Genomic DNA, 16,776 nt, shown 5'->3' on the forward strand with positions numbered 1-16,776 from the left:
CTAAGAAATGGCACAATATTTCTGATTTCTAAACATTTTCCGTTGTCTATTCAAATGATCATTTATGTATTTTCTTGTGTGCTTCAATCCCCTGTTTTACTATTTCATTTTTTTCAAAACCTTATCCTGCATTTCAAATATTCCCTTAATATAGATATCTAATTTATCCACAAAAAATGTTCATTACTCATTTTATTTGCTACGTATCCTCTAAATGCAAAATCTATGTAAACTTTTTCTCGATTATATAGAAAACATCAACGCACGTGCACACCACATTCAAACACCGAATGTGGTATATTAGACAGAGAAAAGTAGGAACGCCCTAGCCTAACTAAAATTCACATTAAAAAACAAAAGTAGTATGTTATTAAGACTGTATATTTATTGGATGACAAATAATTAAGTTACATATTTAAAGTGATGAACATTTAAAGCCATAATTTAAGTGGCAGTAGTTAATTAATCGGTTTTGCTATTGATTAATCGATTGAAATTTCTGAACTCATCGATCAATTGCAACATGGAGGAGGAAAGGAGGGGGAGAAGAAAGCAACGAAGATTGACTGGTAATGGGAATGGCTATAACCACCTCCGAACCTACGGATTAGGTTTTCATGGTTGGAGGCCGTGGGACGGGGTAGGGGGTGGTGAGGGCGATTTTAGAGGGATGACTAGGGTGGTAGCGACAAGCGAGCGGCGAAGTACTAGTGGTGACACCAAAACCATGGGGATGGAGGAGGGCAGTGGCTTTCTTGAATATGAGGGCGTCAGACCTATAGTGGTTAGGAGGTGGTGGTGAAGGAGATATCTTGGTGGCATGAGCCATTAGGGAAGAATGGTGGGACAGGGCACAACATCTAAATCAGGGAGAAGAGGGGGAGAAAGGAGGGCAGGAGGGAAGTGAGGCTTGTCGGTATCATTGGCGTCTTTCGGTATTGGTGAGTATGGGTTGGTGCATTGGTGTGGGGATGGCGGAAGTGAAATTTTATCCAACTAGTATGGTTGTCCACGCATATTGCGCGGCTAGCATCGTTATAAATTATATTTATATAGAGTTTCTTATCTAGATAATAATTAATTTTAAATTGTTTAATTTGAATTTAAATTTTCTTAAATTATATTTTTACATGCAAACCCATTTACTTGTGTTCTCTTTGCTGGTATATAAACTTTTTTCTGTACAATATTTAATTTATAATTCAAAATTGGGTTACTTCTAAATTGTATTTATAAATAGACACTTTCTTTTAACTTTTCAAATTTTTAACCGAAACTTTAGATCTTTTAAAATTGTATTTATAGATGGATTTTTCCTCAATATCAATTATTTTAAAATTTTTAATCCGAGATTTGAATGTTTCTAAACTGTATTTACACATGGACTCTTTTATTATTTTCTTTATTTTAATTTTGAAATTGTATTTCTAGTCGAGTTCTTTTTAACTGGAATTTTACATATTTCCAAATTGTATTTGTAGATGGACTATTCCCTCAATATCAATTATTTTAAACTTTTTAATCCAAGATTTATTTAAACATGGACTCTTTTTTTATTATTTTTCCTAATTTTTAAAATCAAATTCTTTTTAACCGGAATTTTAGATGTTTCCAAATTATATTTATAGATGGATTCTTTTCTCAATATTAATTACATTGAAAAAATTTATCTGATATTTCGATTTTTTTTAAAACTTTATTACGCATGGACTCTTTTTATTATTGTTTTTATTCTTAATTGATCATTCCAAACAAACATTACTTTTTTTTAGATTTTCCTTTTCCGGTTCAAAAGTTCAAAAGGCTTGTTCTTTCTTTTCTCCTCCTTTTTATATTTGGGCCTCTCGCGGCCAAGCGGCGCACGGGTGAAGCTGGCTACAGGTCGGATTAATCCCAGATAATCAGGATACGATAGAGTTTCTTTTGTTGGATTGAAGATAGAATTTGCTATTGATCATTGATAGATTTTCTTTTTGTCCGACTGATCTTTTCTTCCCTTTTTTCTCATATTTTTTTCGATTAATCTCTGAATATCTAGCCCGTGAGAAACAACGTGGAGACTATTTTTCCTGTTACTTTATATATATCTAGATATAATAGATAGATGGTTCCGAGGGAGCGGGGGAGGAGAAGGGATAGGTTTAGTTTTTCAATAGATCGATGAATATCATCGTATCTTTTCGCTTTTGTTTATACTTATAAGTAAAAAATTAATTTGTCAACTTTAAATTTAGAGTAGATTTTGAAGTTTTTTCATTGTAGTTTATTTTGTAATCTTGAATTTTAGATCACTAAATATATATATATATATATTATATAAGTTTTATTTATAAATTATCTTTTATTTGTAAATACCATTTGACCTTTTTTTTAAAAAGCCAACCATTCGCCCCTCAGGCAAACCATTTAATTTTTTTTGTCATATATACGAGTATTTATGTACATGCTGCTCGCGACAGCTTTCAGTGACCGAGTTGTCCAGCGACATGTCGTCGCCGCCGTCATCGGAGCGCTCTCTCGCGTCGCTCGTCTCGGCGTACACCGTCAAGCTCAACCGCGCCTATCTCCTCGCGCCGGCCGTCGCCGCGGGCCTCCTCGTCGCCGTGCTCCTCTTCTCCCTTGTCGACTTCTCCGCGTTCTCCGCCACCCCCGTCGCGCGGGCGGCCTTACCAGCGTCGCCCGTGTCGCGTGGGCCGGCGAACACGTCGGCCTCGCCGCCGCCGCCACGAGCGCCCGTGCTGACGGCCCTGGACACGCTCGGGTCGCGGCCGGCGGAGCAGTTCACGGCCCTGCGCGACGCGTACGCGCGGTGGGACGCGGCCGTCGGGTGCCCGGCGTTCGCGGAGAAGCACCGGTCGTGGTCGCCCGACCCGGCGGCGCTGCAGGACCCCGAGGCGGCGCCGTGCGGCGAGCTGCGGCTCCCCCACGTCGCCCTCGCGGTGAGGGGGGTGACGTGGGTGCCCGACATCCTCGACGGCGTGTACCAGTGCCGGTGCGGCATGACCTGCCTCTGGAGCCGCAACGAGGAGGCCCTCGCCGACAACCCCGACGTCGTGCTCTACGAGATTTGGCCCCCTCCCGACACGGTAAGCACAGGAGCAACCTCGCCGCCGCCATGGCCGCACCGCCGGTGTACGGTCACCTAACCTGTCGTGGTGTGGGTGCAGAGGAAGCAGGGGGAGCCACTGCGCGCGTTCATGGACATCGAGCCGACGAGGAAGAGGTCGGGGCACGAGGACATCTTCATCGGCTACCACGCCGACGACGACGTGCAGGTGACCTACGCCGGCAAGTTCTTCCGCATCAACCACAACTACCACGTCGCCACCCATAAGCGCGACGTAAGCACTCGCGATTTCCTCAACAAAATCAATCCTTCTTCGAATGCGCAAATAGCGGGAACGATTAACGAACGCTCGACGCCCATCTCACTCTCGCCGTTCGCCGTCGCCGGTGCAGGACGTGCTGGTGTACTGGTCGTCGTCGCGGTGCTTCGAGCACCGGAACAAGATCGCGCGGGAGCTGTTCCGCCACCTCCCCGCGCACTCCTTCGGCCGGTGCGAGAACAACGTCGGCGGCGGCGACAAGGCGCTGGAGCTCTACCCGGACTGCGGCCGCGGCGAGGGCCAGCCGCCGTCGGAGTGGTGGGACCACCTCCACTGCGCCATGTCGCACTACAAGTTCGTCCTCGCCATCGAGAACACCATCGCCGAGAGCTACGCGACGGAGAAGCTCTACTACGCGCTGGAGTCCGGCTCGGTGCCCATCTACTTCGGCGCCCCCAACGCGCGGGACCTGGCGCCGCCGGGCTCCTACATCGACGGCGCGGCGTTCGCGTCGGTGGAGGAGCTGGCCCGGTACGTGAGGGAGGTGGCCGGCGACCCGGCGGCGTACGCCGAGTTCCACGCGTGGCGGCGGTGCGGCGTGATGGGCGCCTACGGCCGGAACCGCCTCGCCAGCCTCGACACGCTCCCCTGCAGGCTCTGCGAGCGCGCCAGCCGCATGGGCGGCCGCCACGCGCCGGCGCCGGCGCCGACCAACGCCACCGCCACCCCTGTGTCGTGACGACGGTACACGACCGACTTTGACCGCCCGGCTCGAGGAACGAAGTGTGGTTTGCGTAATGGCAAATGCCTTTGAATAGTTTAATTTGTTTGTTGTCCATGTCAAAACTGGTTATTGCACATGCTCTTTAGTCTAGGGAAGAAATGCTGCTGACGAAAGGATTGCGAAAAGATTACTGCATTTTCTCTCTCCAGATTGTTCCTCTTTCTTTTTTCGAACGTTTCTCGAGCCAATAGACATGGTATTTTTTTAATAAACAAAATTCTATATATAGGTTTTGATCGTCTCATATTTTTGAAGTAGGTTTTAATTTTTTTTAAGTTTATTATTATGTCTATATCATGAAATAGCTATAAAATATTAAATATCCTTTCATCTTTCATCATCATTAATCAACACAACCTAAGTTATATGGGTTTTTTTTACCATATTTAAAAATTACTTCGATGTACCAAAAAATTTAATATATAATTTCGATACCTTCAGATACATCGTAAATTAAGTTAGACTGAAAAATATGACATCCCAAGATAAAAGTATTTATTAAGAATGATAAAAAACTATAAGTTATTCTGTAATATTTAAGATGGATGAAGTGTTTCATATTCTTCTTTTGGAATATGGACGGAATTTGGTTCACCCATACAGTAGCTGGTTATATATTTATGTAAATAGTTTTATTAAGTTATATAAAGATACATAAGCACGCGGTCACATCACAATTCACACGCACGAAAATGTCCTCTAGACCTCTACCACTACCACGCACGCTCAAAGAGGAGGAGGCTACCGCATTTTCAGCTCGAGGCAACAAGTAGTAAAAACAAAATGAAATGGTGATTTTGAACCGATGACTAGACTCGCGTGTTGGTGTCAACCATCGTCCGACGGTTACGACGTCCCTGTCGTGAAAACTCTTGCACTCGTTGTCGTTGTGGTTAATTTTCTCACTGCAAACATGCTCGCCCGAAAAAAAAAAGTCCTCTTGAATATTCTTATTTAGCTTCTGACGAATGGCAAATGGTCCAGTGACGTGAACGAGAATCTCGAAGGCTGCAGAAATTTTTCGGAGAATCAGATTTGTGGGTTCTAACCGATGGCAGGTAAAAGGTTGGTTGTTGCTGTTCCAGCGTCGCCAATGCATTTTTGTTGCTCCTCTCTGTACTGAACGTCAACGTGTCTTGTGCATGAAAGAAAGAGGTATCAGCTCGAGCCACCAACGCTCGTGTCGTAAAAAAACGCCCTAGTGCTCATTGGGCTTCCCGCTGAGAGTGTACCGTTTCATAATATAAATCTTTCCAGTATTATCTAGATGGTAATGAATCTAGATATGTATATAAATAATATATATCTATGGATTGATAAATTTACACAAGACTAGAAAAACTTACAATATACGACGGAGGTAGTACTTCCTCTACTGCATATTATAAATTAACACATTTTTCATTTATACTTATGGTTATAAGCTAAAATCTATAATTTAAAGTAATCTTGAAGTTATTATTAGATTTGTTCATTGCAGATTATTTTTCATCTTTTGCTTTTAAATTAATAAGGATATATATATATATTGCATATAAATTTTAATCGTTAATATATAAGCCATTTTGTTTATACTTAATTTCAGTAAAATTGATGTTTTCTCTAGATTTATTCATGCATCAATAAATGTGAATACTATTTCATCTAACGTACATGTAATGTGTCCAGATTAATTATCATTGATTTTCTGTATCACTAGGGTCAGCCCAAGAAATGGCCCATGGCCCATCGCAAGATTAGCCAACCTGTGCAAGGAAATTGCCGTTGAATTCTCTATAAGTAATCGATTTTAGTAGTTTGGGTTTGATTTTAGAGAGGGTAACATGGCTCGTACTTTACATTTTAGTAGTTCGGGTTTGATTTTAGTAGTTCTCTATAATCCAAAATTTAAATTTTTAATCTTAAATTAATGTTGGTTTTGTGGTTATTTAATCATAGTTTATTTTTCGGTCTTGGTTTTTATATCGCTAAGAATACATATATAAAAGTTTTTTTACAAATTATTTTTATTTATAAATATGCCACCTGAAATAGACAAACAATCGCCCCTTATACTGCAAGACGTGCCTTTGGAGAAAAAAAGAAACTACAGATTGATGAATAACACGTGCTAGCAGCAAGAGATGTAAGACATCTAGGTCAAGCTTATACAACTCATATCTAGATACAGTAAGGAGAGAGAGTATATATATATATATATATATATATATATATATATATATATATATAATATGATATAATATGGCTGCCACCAATGATCACAACGGAGGTTGTGTATGACAACGACCACCAGATCGATCAACGCTGGACCGAAGTAGGGACACAGATGTAAAATGTTAAATCCACATTAAATTTTCAGTTTTGTAACATCCACTTATTCCCCCTTTGTTTTTTTTTTCTACGAGTTTGATTATTACACAGCATACAACCAACTAACACCACATGTATAGGAGCACACACCAAACCGTGGTTTTCAATTCGAAACCAAAGGTTTGAGGCACCTCCAAATCACATTTTGATTTCCCTCCATTTCCTTCCGCATTTACCACCAGACTAATCAACAATGCATCGAGTTTTCACCACCAAATTAATAATCTTTACTTACACTGGCCATCCTTTGATGTATGAATTACTGCCCCTATCTAGGGATCAGGATCCTATATCTTCAAAAGTCACGTGTCTTTGTCATTGACATGACAAGATAAACTCGAAGACGGAGGATCTCGGGTCCCGTGCCTGCCTAGCTAGACCGTCCAGGAGGCGGAGCGGCGGAGGACGGGCTTCATCATGGCCTTGTCTTCCTCGAGGGAGATCATGCCGAGGTGGGAGGGGTCCTCGATGAGCATCTTGGCCACCAGGTAGCCGGCGACGGACCACGTCTGGAGCTTCCTTGCCTGCTTGCCGACGTACCGCCCCAGCTTGCCGTCGTAGTACTCCGGCCACCCGTCCCTCGCCAGCCTCGCCTCCGCCAGCTCGATCGCCCGCCGCGCGATCTTCAGCCGCCCCGTCTTGATGCACGCCGCGGTCAGCAGCCACAGCAGCACTGCGGATTCGGAAACAAATTAAATAAAGATTAAATTGGAGGGATTACAAAATGAAGAACATTACGAGAACATTAAGGCTCAATATTTGAAGAACACTAAAGTACCAAAAGTTTGAGTTCTTAGGATATATAAAAGGCCTCATTAGAATAACATTAAGGCTCAATATTTTTGTGAAATTCAATAAAAACTGCTTCCTATATCAGCGAGAAACAGTTTTTAGTATACTGGTGTATGTACATAAAAATCGTGTATCCTATCTAAATAGTTATAAAAAATATAAATTTTTTTTAATAAGATAGATTAAATGAGTTATATCGTTCCACAAACATGCAAGTTTAAATTCAAACTTTTATAAGTTGTAGCAAAAAAACAAACAAAACTGAAACTAAGTATATGTATATTTATAATTGTTTTTGTTATTTTTGCTACAACCGGTAGAAGTTGAATTTAAATTTGCATGTTGGTGAAGTGATAAAACTCATACTAAACTATCTTGTCAAAAAATTTTATATTTTTTATAATTATTTAAATAACATACAACCAACAAGTATGCATATAGATCCGTGCGCTAAAAAACTGCTTCCATATGCAAGCAAGCAAAGAGTGTAAGACTGACCGGGCCAGGAGCCGCCGTTGTGGTAGCTCCAGCGGGTGTTCTTGGGGTCGCAGCCGGTGACGATCTGCCACTCGTGGGACTCGATGGCCGGGAAGCTGATCTTGAGCGGCATCTCCCCGATGAGGTCCTCCCAGCGCTCCTCGATGAGGTCCATGATCGCCGCCGACTGCTCGGGGGTGGCCATCGACGCGAGGATGGCGACGAAGTTCCCCAGCGCGAACCACCGGAAGTCCATCCGCGCCGGGCTGACGTTGCCGACGAAGTAGCCGCCACGGCCGGGCATGAAGTCGAAGACCCAGTCCGGGATGGACTCCGGGATGACGTTGAACTTGTTGACGGCAGTGTGGGAGTACTCCTCCGTCTTGTACCGGTAGATGTCGTTGAGCTGCTGGAAATCCAGCCAGAAGTAGGAGCGCATGTGGTAGCTGAGCGCGTGCAGCCGCGTCGCCACCCGCTCCATCGTCTCCTTCCCCTCCGCCGCGTCCGCCTTCAGCATCAGCAGCGCGCACCGCAGCGCCATGAAGAAGAGGGCTTGGATCTCGATCGGGTACCCGTACACGCCCTGCGTCCCACGGCGATCAACGGCGACCGGGTTAGATTAGTTTTTGATGATGACGATGATCTCGTCCAATAAAAATATTTCGAGGTACCGATATCTGACAGTACAAAATCGTTTCTAATGGATGAATAACTTAGATATAAGTATGGTCATCCTGCTCAGCTAAATTAAATGATGAAAAATGCTCATACATTATTGTTGGACGTAAACAAATCTCAAGTTCCGATGATTTGATGATCAGGTTTTATTGCCAGGGAAAAGGACGTCGCTTTCCATCCTAACAATCGATCGATGATGGATGGCTACGCGTAATTTGACCGAGCAGCAGTGTGTTTTAGCTGCTGCACGCCTGCACGCACGTACAGCGCGTTCCACACCAAACGGTGCTTTTCAGTCTTAATTCTTGGGATCAACCAGACAGTGATCAGTAACAAAGAAGATTTCAGCATTGTGCTTTTTACGACGTAAAGTCATGTAGGAAGATTTAGTGAAAAAAAGTTTACACTTTTTTGTTCAGTAAAAACAGGTAAACTTATTCTGCTAACCAAATTCATCAGGAAGCAAGCCAAAGTCCATTTGGAAATCATGATGTATTTTCTCCTGTTAATGGTAAATTTTACGATTTTACGGTCCTTAGAGAAAATATCCATGGATACTAAAATTTTACACGTCATATCTAATTATGGACATGACAAGTTCTACATAAAAAACGTGGTGCTTTTCACAATTCTATGTCTTGTCATTAATGAGTAACTGGCTGTATGAATATTAGAAGCATCTTAATCTTTTTTTTTTGGCATTTACCTATCTCTTTGATGGCACAGAGAGAGCAGATAATTTATCATCATCGAGAAAACATCTCTATGTACCAAAATTTATAATCAAAAGTTTGATACCTCATTATACAAATTAATTGGAGTTACTGAATTTTGCGTTAGAAATTATGGTATTTTCATGTACTTTATCAATGATAGCAAAATTTCTTGTAAAAAGCAGATACTCTGTAAAACTTGTATTTGACAAAACAGAAAAAAAGAACGTGAAGAGAACAGTGGCATGAAGAGAGGAAGTTAGTATACCATCCTGCGATCGATCATGCAGCAGCCGTCGGCGCAGAGGAGGGTGGGGAAGGTGTCGAAGCCCTCGGCGAGGCACTGGTTCATGATGAGGCGGATGCCGCGCTGGCACTCCGGCGTCTCCGCCAGCGACAGGTCGCCGGTGGACTTGGTGTAGGCCCTGAGGATGATGATCCACCAGAACCCGGAGTCCACCGGCGCCACCCTGCCGATGGCGCTCTCGCCGAAGTCCGCCACCAGCCTGTCCACCCCTCGCTTCGGGTCCTTGAGCACCTTGAAGCTCGCCGGCATGGCGCCCTCGCCGAGCTTGAACCGGTCGATCCTCTTCTCCCACCCCTGCAGCAGCAGCGTCTTGAGCAGGAAGTTCTTCACGATCTCCGGCTCCCCGTTCATCAGGAACGCCAGCGCGCTCGGTACGAAATCCCTCACGAACACCTGCGTATGTATGTGCCACGGGTTTTGATTTAGCGATCGATCGAATGATCCAAGAGCACCTGCATATGTATGGCATGCGCTTGCTTGCCTGGTCGTAGTTGAGGACTTCGTCGGAGGAGTGGTCGACGGCGGCGAGGGTGCCGAGGGGCTGGCCGCGGAAGCAGACGAGGGAGCGGCGGAGGGCGTCCCAGGCCTCGAAGATGAGGGGGTGGGGCTCGAAGGAGAGGCGGGTGGAGGAGGCAGGGGTGCCGCAGAAGGAGCGGAGGCCGCCGCCGGGGGAGTACATGCTCTCGTAGCTCTCCATGTACGGCAGTCCTCCGCCGCGGCTGGCCGTGCCGGAGATGGAGAGCTCGGCGAGCGAGCGGTCGTCGAACGAGCGCTGCCTGTCCACGTTGATCCGGGGCCGGTGGTTCAGCATCCGCGTCAGGTCGAAGTCGTCCGGGTCCGCCGCCATCGACGCGTGCGACGACGCCTTCCTCATCCCCCCGGGCCCTCCCCCCGCCCCCTCCATCTCGCAACACACCGCCACCGCCGCCGTCGCGCCGCCTCAAGAATCCCACACACCTCACTCCTTCCACACGAACGCAACGGAGCTGAGGCTGAGCACGTCGACGCCGCCGACGACGACGAGAAGAGATGCTATAACGCAACGAGACGCGCCAATCGCCCGAGAGGCCGAGCAGATCGCCGGCCGTTGGCGCTCTGTCTACGTGTGGGCTCGCCTCGCCGGAGTTCGATCGGCTCGCTCCACTTCCAGGACGAGAAGAATTCTGCCTCGGCTCCGGTTTCGCGGGTAAATAAATAGACAGGGACACGAGGAAGGGGGAGGGGGAGTGGGCCCCACTAGTCAGTGGCCGGGGCCGGATATTGTGGGGGCGCGTGGTGACGTGTCCGTGGCTGGCACTGTGGCTTTGCGTGCTCGGGGTGGCGGTTAGTTGTCTGTGCACAAAGGTGCGAGGGGAGGCAAAGTGGTGGTGACTCATCGGCAGATTCCTCCCCCGAAAGGGGAATTTCTCAACAGATTTTGGGCGAGCAGAAGGCGCAAACGTGCATGTTTGAGTTTTTCCTTTCCAACACTGCCATCAGCCTAATGCAGTAAAAGAGGTAGAGTGATGTACATCATGTGCTGTGTCACTTCGTAGGCTAAGTATAACGAAAAGCCTTGATAGGAGCAAAATATTTCTATATTAAGAACCTAAAAAGAAACTTAGCGTCGTCCCCGGTAGGCGACTTGAGGAGGTTGGAGCTCCGATGGGGTTTGACTTGCCACCTATCCGATGCAAAAAAAAAACCGATGGCACAGGGTAACAACGCATCGATACGATGGTGATGGCGCAATGGGATGTACGGTGGCGGCGGTGTGATGGTTCATGGCAGGAGCTCCTGCCCTAGGCTTGGAGGTTCATATATGCGGCCTTCCTGGCTTTGCCTGGGATGACGTCGGTGACGACATGTGGTCATGAATGACTAATGCCTCCCTAACCTGCAAAGCAACGACGACAGGGTTCCTTTCCCAACCTGCCATGGGGAATGCCAATTCTAGCATGCAGGTGGTGGCAAGAGGGTGGCAATACGAGCACATAGTGGCAGTGGTAGACCCCAAAGAGCTGGTGGCAGTGAGAAGGTAAGTGGTTTATGGTAGTGACTGATAATACTCTCGGTGTTGGTTGAGCATCTCCTCTCTATGGAGTTTCTCTCCTTCTATGGTCAATCCTGGTTACGAGGAATTCCAAGAGAAAGGCATGGATGAATGGCGGAATAATGGATGACAACGGGTTGATGGTGACCAAGAAGCTATTGGGAACCTAACTGAGCAGTGGGGTGGTGGTCTAGGCTTGACTGTGGAGGGACAATGTGGGTGTTCAGCAACAGTCCATTGTGCAGGTCAATTGGGTGGATATCGCCAACGAAAGCCTTGGTATGCCTTTGGTCGACCTAACAATGGTGTTCTCCTCCCTGGAGGTGTCGTCATGGTGTTTCCGTCCCTCACCATCAATCACTGAGTGAAAACCTTCTGGTTTCTAGACGAGCTGTGACAACATTACATGTCATGTATAGCTTTGGAGAAACTTACCCGTGCAAAGGTGGCCATTTGTACACTCTTGCATCAGCTTTGAAGCTTTACAAGCCTAAGACACGCGGCAAGGGCCTTGTCTTCTTGGTTCCATTCTTGTTCATATCGAATTATCGTCTTTACTTGTGTGTTTCTGCTAGGCAAAGTAAAAGTTACTTCATTGTTAGGGTGTAGTAAAGATTGGCCAGTATCTTTCTATGGATGTTTGTCTTTGGTAATGGTGATGTGGTCACTATGGAGTTAGAGCCGCGGTGAAGAAATTACGATAATCTCAACAACAATGCTTGTTTTGGGCTCCATTGATATTTTTATTTGTCAGTTGGAGAGTTGAGGTGTTGTCTCATGCTATATTGTGTTATTGGCCATAGGTTTTTCTTTTCCCTCTAACCCACTAAGGATTTTTATTCCAGCTTATTTTAAATATAATTGAAACTTATCATGTCAGGTTTATTTCTTTTAAAAAATTCGATGCCGTTTTTGTAATATAGGAAATAAAAAAACATGAGAACAACAAAAATGTAGAAATCGAGGCGGCACGTCGGGCTAAATCATTGGGAATTCTAAAACACAAAATTGTGTAAAACTTGTTGTTTGAACGTTTCATTGAAGAAGTATACGATTTTGTCCTATAAATAGACTCGATGAAACCTTCGTAGAAGGTACAACCTCATGTTAGAAACCTCCAAAATTCTAAAGAAGTTCTAGGAAAACTTTTTCCATAAGAACTCGATCTTACAAATTAATAAAAAAATCCTATACTATTTCTTTGTTGCTAAAGAACCCCAAGTGATAAAACAATGTAGAGGGGATATGATGTACTATCCTTGATTTGTAAAATTATCAACCCATAATTTTATGTTTTGGGGAAGAGGGGTGTCTGACAATATATGTTCCTCCATTATCCTCCTGTCACTTGGTATGTATGGCTTCTTTAGGATAACGAGGAAAAGATCTTAGTCTTTTGTTTTAACAGAAGCTACATTCAAATTATTATAAAATTTATGGCCTCACCAAATCAAGAAAGAATGCCAACACAACGCCATAGCACATTGACAATATCGTGAAATAGAGGGAATGCTTTTTTTTTTCTTTGGCATGTGTTCGATGTTTCGTGCATTGAATATGCTACACTGTTTGTTTGCTTATTCGCCGTGGTACGTTTTCAACAGTCGTCTATCACAAACATGACAAATTTCGAACTATGCATATGCTGGCAGAAACCGACAGAAGCGAGTAGTAACCTGATGACAAGTTAATTGTTTTCCACGGGAGAAACTTCTTTAACCTGCTGGATACCCGTACTCTCCCTGTCTCATAATAATAAGTGTATTTTTAGAATTCAAATTGATCTCAAAAAAGTATGCAGTATTACTATATTCATACAGTTTTAAAAATGTATTTATATTGGAACCGATGGAGTAGTATATATTTAGAGTAGAATAATTGACATGGATTCCTTTTATGTTTGGATGCATCGTCTCAACATGATCATGGTGAAGCGCCATCAAAAAATAATTGCAAGAATAGTTGTCATATTCCAAGTAAATTAAATGGGCGTCACATCATGTGGGTTCCGATTACACAAACAAGACGAAAACGAAGAAAATGAGAAATGTGCCTCTCCTAATTATTAATCATTGCTGAAAAAAGGCATTAATACTGAATCATTTCAAGAGAAGAAGCATGCAGAGAAAAATCCATCTCTTTCATTGATCATGCATTGCAATTGAATGCAAGAGCTAAGTAGATTGGATCACAGGGGAGAAAGGGTTGTAAACCACCAAAAGTTTTTGCTAACCAATCAATGCAAAAATAATAATAAATCAAATAATCATGCATGGTTGAGTTTGAAACACTGCTACTGCTGCAGGAGAAGGATATATCTGTGAAATGAAAAATTATGAATCACAAAGACTTCCTCAATGAATAGGTCAAATACCAGAGTTTATGACACTTTGGAGTTGATAATTAGGAGGGAAACGTATGTACATGCAGTACATATTACGTAAACACAAAGGAAGAAACAATAATACAGAGTCTCTCGAACAATTTTGGTTGGATAACTTGTGCTCTGATCAACAGTTAAATGCAAATAGGGCCGACTAAGTATATGTTTTTTTACGGTAATTATGAAATGAAAGCTACAGTTTATTTTGCCGGTCACGTTTGTTTTTCAACGAGACTTTGAGGCCAATTGTTAATACTCACTCACGTCACCCGACCTAGTCATTGTTTAGACCTTGATCGATGCAGTGATGCTGTTACAACTTACAAACGATAGTGCCCAAACTGAAGATCGGCAAACACTATCAAACCCGAAAAGTAGGCAGCCATGTATTTCTCAAAGCCTTGCATTTTTCATATATAGGTATTTGAGTTGTATCACTCTCCATAGTACTCCCTCCGTCTCTAAATGTTTGATACCGTTGATTTTCTTATACATGTTTGACTCTTTGTCTTATTCATTTTTTTTTCAAATATGTAAAGCTATAAAAGTATATTTAACAATAAATGAAATGATATAAAAATAATTAATAATTATGTAAATTTTTAAATAAGACAAATAGTTAAACGTGTATAAAAAAATCAACGACGTCAAACATTTAGGGACGGAGGTAGGAATACTCACATTATTCCACAGGATAAGTGCTAATGAATATATACATATATACACACACCACATATAATGATTCATGGATAAATCAGTTAATACTCCCTCCCATTTTATTTGTTTGACGTTGGAACTAACCAACATCATACATTTATATACGGAGGGAGTATCATATAATGTAAAATAAAATGGAGGAGGTAGCTATTAAAAATTGAGCTTAATTATGTGTCAACATGCGGGACCTGCACTTTCTTTATCAAAAATGTATACAACATGAAATCGTTAAACTTGCTACTAAAGGGTGTCAAAATTATTGAGGGGCAACCATCTTTCTCACTATATAAATCACTCAATGTAGAGCACTCAATGTGATCATATCCGGTGTCTACTATTTGACTCGGGGCCATGATTCTGACAATAGTTGCATAGAATAGAAATGTGCTTCCATCCTAAATACTCCTAGACGACTGACTCTCATCGTCTCTTCATCAGCTTATCAGTCATCACCCCAACTAAAATTAGAATATTGAAACTTAACTTGAGAATTAATTTTGATGTTTTTTTTGCTGTACTTTACATTATAGTCTTAACTTGTAAACCGTGCAACAATACAAGTATATAAGTTTTTATAAATAAACTATTTTGTTGCTTCTTTTATCTTTCTATGACTTGTTAATAGCAAGTATAATAGTAGACTATAAGTTAGTTATAAGCTAATGTGTAGAAAAAAAAAGAATGAAATAGAAGTAAGATTGGCTCTCATAAAAGAATTAGTTATATAGATACTCCAATAAAAAACATTAAATGTAAATGTGAAAGATATGAGAAAAAAATTATAAACAACCTTATAGGCAAATCTATGTATTGACTCCAATAGGTGGACCAATCACAGGTATACGTAATCTTGTCTTTTGCGCTAACCATGGAAACTCAAATAAACATTTGCCTTTTTAGGGAAAGGTTAGCAGAAGAGCTAACTACTAGCTCCAAAATTTTCCAACTCATAAAAATAAATTATATAATAGTTATGCACAAATATATACTATATCATTAATGTATGGTTCATTTCATATATGCATTAAGTGTCTTAAAACATGTTTTATAGCTGGCTGTAAATCTATAACTTGTTTTTTCTCTCTTCTTCATGTAAACATAAATATGATGTGATAATTTTTAAAACTCGTTTACACCACTTGTTATACTCGCTCTTACACCATCTTCAGTTACATACAAACATATACTATGTCATTAATGTATAGTCCATCTCATCGATGCTATAACTGATGATAAATATGTAGCCCGTTTTTTTTCTCTCTCCATAAACGTAAATATGACTTCATAACTTTTAGAGTCTGCTTATCGTCACTTATTTTACATTTATACTCGCTCTAAGCAAACCAGTAGTAAACACTATAACGTAGTTTTACATAAATGGAACCATAAATGAGAGGTTCAGAGCTGCCAAGGCAGCTGGACAGTCATGACCAGCTCATTTGTTTCACCGCCGCTGACGCTTGTCATGACTCTCATTCAACCTGTTTCTCCCCTGCTCGCACCCCCTTCAGCGTGTGATTGTTTATTTTTTTCCGAAAGACATTTATAAATAAAAATTTTATTACGTGTTCTTACTAATCTAAAATCTAAGACTGAAAAATAAACATCGAGAAAAAAAACTTAAAATCAAATTTAAAAATAATATTAAAAATTTAAAATTTAGTTTATAAGTCTAAACAGAAATGAAAATATTATGGCGTCCGAATCTTCCTCCCCGAGCTGTCTCTTTCGCCGGCTTCTCCATCGTAGCTGCTGGATTCCTAGTCCCAAATGTGAGCAGCCTGAGTGCGCAAGGTGAAATCTTGATGGGGATGAAGCACCCATGCGACGGCCATGGTCGCCATCCGTTTTGGCAGAGCGCGGGGAAGAGATCGCCGGCCGGCCGGCCGGAGATGACATGCCCGAACCAACCCCAACCGTTTCCCCTCGATCCACGCACCGACCAGGTAAATTTCCACGTGGAGAGGGTACCTACCGGTCGCTCCCCCCCAACCCTGCGTGGCGCGTTCTGGCCGGTTGCGTTTTGCCTCCTCGCGAGGGAAGAAGAGGAGGAGGAGGAGGCTGTGCACGTCGTCGACGGCGACGGCGATATGATTCGGAGCTCCAAGAGGAGCAGCACAATTCAATTGGGTGGAGATATATCGCCATTCGGTTAGCCGTAGGAGTAGTAATCAGTACTTAGCATTTGAGTGAGTCT

At 42.9% G+C, this 16,776-nt stretch overlaps 2 protein-coding genes across 2 annotated transcripts; one reads left to right on the top strand and one right to left on the bottom strand.

Moving 5' to 3' along the window:
- The first annotated feature begins 2,486 nt into the window (after positions 1-2,486).
- Positions 2,487-4,286, top strand: LOC102720232 (alpha-(1,4)-fucosyltransferase). Its single transcript, XM_006653348.2, has 3 exons — positions 2,487-3,086; positions 3,168-3,341; positions 3,460-4,286. The coding sequence occupies exons 1-3, from the start codon at positions 2,487-2,489 to the stop codon at positions 4,063-4,065; spliced, it is 1,380 nt and encodes a 459-aa protein (XP_006653411.2). The 3' UTR covers positions 4,066-4,286.
- Positions 4,287-6,854: 2,568 nt separating this feature from the next.
- LOC102713732 (cytosolic invertase 1-like) lies at positions 6,855-10,435 on the bottom strand. The gene is made up of 4 exons (XM_015835975.2): positions 9,929-10,435; positions 9,409-9,840; positions 7,771-8,332; positions 6,855-7,153 (listed from the first exon to the last, which is right to left on the bottom strand). Exons 1-4 carry the CDS (start codon positions 10,349-10,351, stop codon positions 6,855-6,857), a joined length of 1,716 nt encoding a protein of 571 aa, XP_015691461.2. The 5' UTR covers positions 10,352-10,435.
- Positions 10,436-16,776: the final 6,341 nt, after the last annotated feature.

The sequence above is a fragment of the Oryza brachyantha genome, chromosome 4 (assembly GCF_000231095.2).
Source record: "Oryza brachyantha chromosome 4, ObraRS2, whole genome shotgun sequence".
NCBI classification, from domain to species: Eukaryota; Viridiplantae; Streptophyta; class Magnoliopsida; order Poales; family Poaceae; genus Oryza; species Oryza brachyantha.

Coding starts and splice junctions, on each gene's coding strand:
- LOC102720232 (XM_006653348.2), top strand. CDS start 2,487: ATGTCGTCGCCGCCGTCATCGGAGCGCTCTCTCGCGTCGCTCGTCTCG. Junction 3,087..3,167: donor TTTGGCCCCCTCCCGACACG/GTAAGCACAGGA, acceptor GTGTGGGTGCAG/AGGAAGCAGGGGGAGCCACT. Junction 3,342..3,459: donor TCGCCACCCATAAGCGCGAC/GTAAGCACTCGC, acceptor TCGCCGGTGCAG/GACGTGCTGGTGTACTGGTC.
- LOC102713732 (XM_015835975.2), bottom strand. CDS start 10,351: ATGGAGGGGGCGGGGGGAGGGCCCGGGGGGATGAGGAAGGCGTCGTCG. Junction 9,841..9,928: donor AAGTCCTCAACTACGACCAG/GCAAGCAAGCGC, acceptor ATACATACGCAG/GTGTTCGTGAGGGATTTCGT. Junction 7,154..7,770: donor CAACGGCGGCTCCTGGCCCG/GTCAGTCTTACA, acceptor CCGAATCCGCAG/TGCTGCTGTGGCTGCTGACC.